General features: G+C 38.4%; 1 protein-coding gene across 1 annotated transcript in view; it reads right to left on the bottom strand.

The window, feature by feature from the left end:
* Positions 1-1,870, bottom strand: part of EEA1 (early endosome antigen 1) — a gene marked incomplete at its 5' end in the record, with an annotated part of 34,624 nt that overhangs the window by 10,633 nt on the left and 22,121 nt on the right. Inside the window, 2 exons of the mRNA XM_010134241.1 lie at positions 6-150; positions 984-1,178. Coding sequence (XP_010132543.1) covers positions 6-150; positions 984-1,178 — 340 coding nt within the window. The remainder of the gene's footprint in view (positions 1-5; positions 151-983; positions 1,179-1,870) is intronic.

Genomic DNA, 1,870 nt, shown 5'->3' with positions numbered 1-1,870 from the left:
CTCTTTCCCATAAAGGTCCAGCTGCAGCTTCTCCATATTTTCCTTATGTTTTTCATGGGTCTTCTGTAAGTCTGCTAGTTTGACTTTCTCTGCTTTAAGCTCCTGTGCTGACAAAATAGACTGCTGTTGCAGTTTATTCTCCAGTTCTGCCTGAAACAAAGCATGGGAACTTTCAGTTACAGACAGTTGAGTAAGCTTAATACTATCAATAAGCTGCATTTCTACTGCAAGTTGAGATTTTTTTTGTCCCACTTACATAAAAGCAGTTCCGTACTCTGATGTTTGAATTTACATTAATATTTTGAAGCTAATTTAACAACAAAATTGAATTCATGTCAAATGTCCAAGTGAAACACATTGAAACCAAACATCAAAAATCTAAATAACGTTTCCAAGTCCTAAAGTTTCCACAGACTGACTAAAGCACAAATATGATCATGTAACATTGGTCAGACAAAGCTGGAGCAATGTTTAACAGTGCATGACACACAACATAACATTCCCTAACATGGTAAGACATTTGGACTCTTTCCATTATGGTTTATGAGTTTCATACTGTCACTCAAATAATTATTCTGGTGTAAGAGAAGACTTGGTTAAAAACTACACGGACATTTCAAAACACTGCAGAGTTTGTCCAAAATACTCTCACAAAATTCTTCTGCTTTACAAGAAAATGGCAGCTCTTGCCTCACAGTGTGCTCCAGAAGCAAAATAAACATATTCCATCAAGCTGTTTTTACTACTTCATTGCAACTCAATTCCTGCAGAATTCATACTTCAGCACTGGTTCTTTTTACTTTATTATTGTTGTTGTTTCTATCTCCACCAGTCTCTGCAGACCTTGTTTCCACATCCTGACCTTATCATTTCCAACAAGACTATAGCAAACAGCTGTTTATCACAAAGGTGTAAGAGCTGCAGCATTTATCAGAGAAAATTTGCATTCATTTTCTCAAAGGAGCAAGAGAAGCCAGTCTTACCTTTTCTAAAAGGGCAGTTTTTAATTCAGCTTGCAGTGTCTCACTATGTTTTTTCTTCTGCTCAAAAGATTCTTTTAACTCTCTCAGCTTTCCCTGGAGATGTTGCTCGCTTTTTTCTTTCTCCTTCAGAAGACCCTGAATTTCCAGTACTTGCGCTCGCGCTGAATCAAGTTCTATTGACAACTGCTTAGAAATCTATATTCAAAAATATTAAATAACTGCATATAATTTAAATCACTTTGTATATGCTGTAGAATGTGAAACTGCTTGTTGAACTGTGTGAATGACAAATCAAAAATCAGACAATTTCACAGAAAAAAAACTGGTCAAAGCTCTTAAAGCTAAAGATACAGCTTCAGGCAAGCAACTTGCAAAAGACTGCTAGAAGTTGGGAAGAATCCCCTGATTACAGCAATCTGACAGGCTTGCCCTACTCTACTTTTTCTAGGCATCTGCTGCTTTCCTCTGCCAGAGACCAGATACCAAGCTATACCTTTCTTGTGATTGAGTATGTCCACTCTTATGTTTTCACAAAGAGCTGCAAATTATTTGCAGGAAACAAATAAAGCTTCCAAGTATGCTACTGCTCCTTTCTGGTACACAGAACCTGACCATCTCACAGTGCTGCTGCTGCTGCCTTCCGCTTCAGAGCTATTTGGTCTAACACTGGCAAGTAGATTTTAAGAGCTACCATAACACATTAAAATCTTGTGTAACTCCCAATTTCCTACTCTTAGAGTAACTACAGTCTTTTTTCACCCTTTGAAATTAAGAGGAGGCAACTTTTCTGAAGCCAGCAGTGGTCTGAGCTCTCCTGCTGCCAACTGCAGCAGTTAACAAACTCATCCTCCTGCACATGCCCCAGAGCACCACAGTCCTCCTGCTGA

The sequence above is a fragment of the Buceros rhinoceros genome, unplaced genomic scaffold (assembly GCF_000710305.1).
Source record: "Buceros rhinoceros silvestris isolate BGI_N320 unplaced genomic scaffold, ASM71030v1 scaffold17384, whole genome shotgun sequence".
Taxonomy (NCBI): Eukaryota; Metazoa; Chordata; class Aves; order Bucerotiformes; family Bucerotidae; genus Buceros; species Buceros rhinoceros.
The sequence above is the reverse complement of the archived record's forward strand: the minus strand, read 5'-3'. Positions and strand labels throughout refer to the sequence as shown.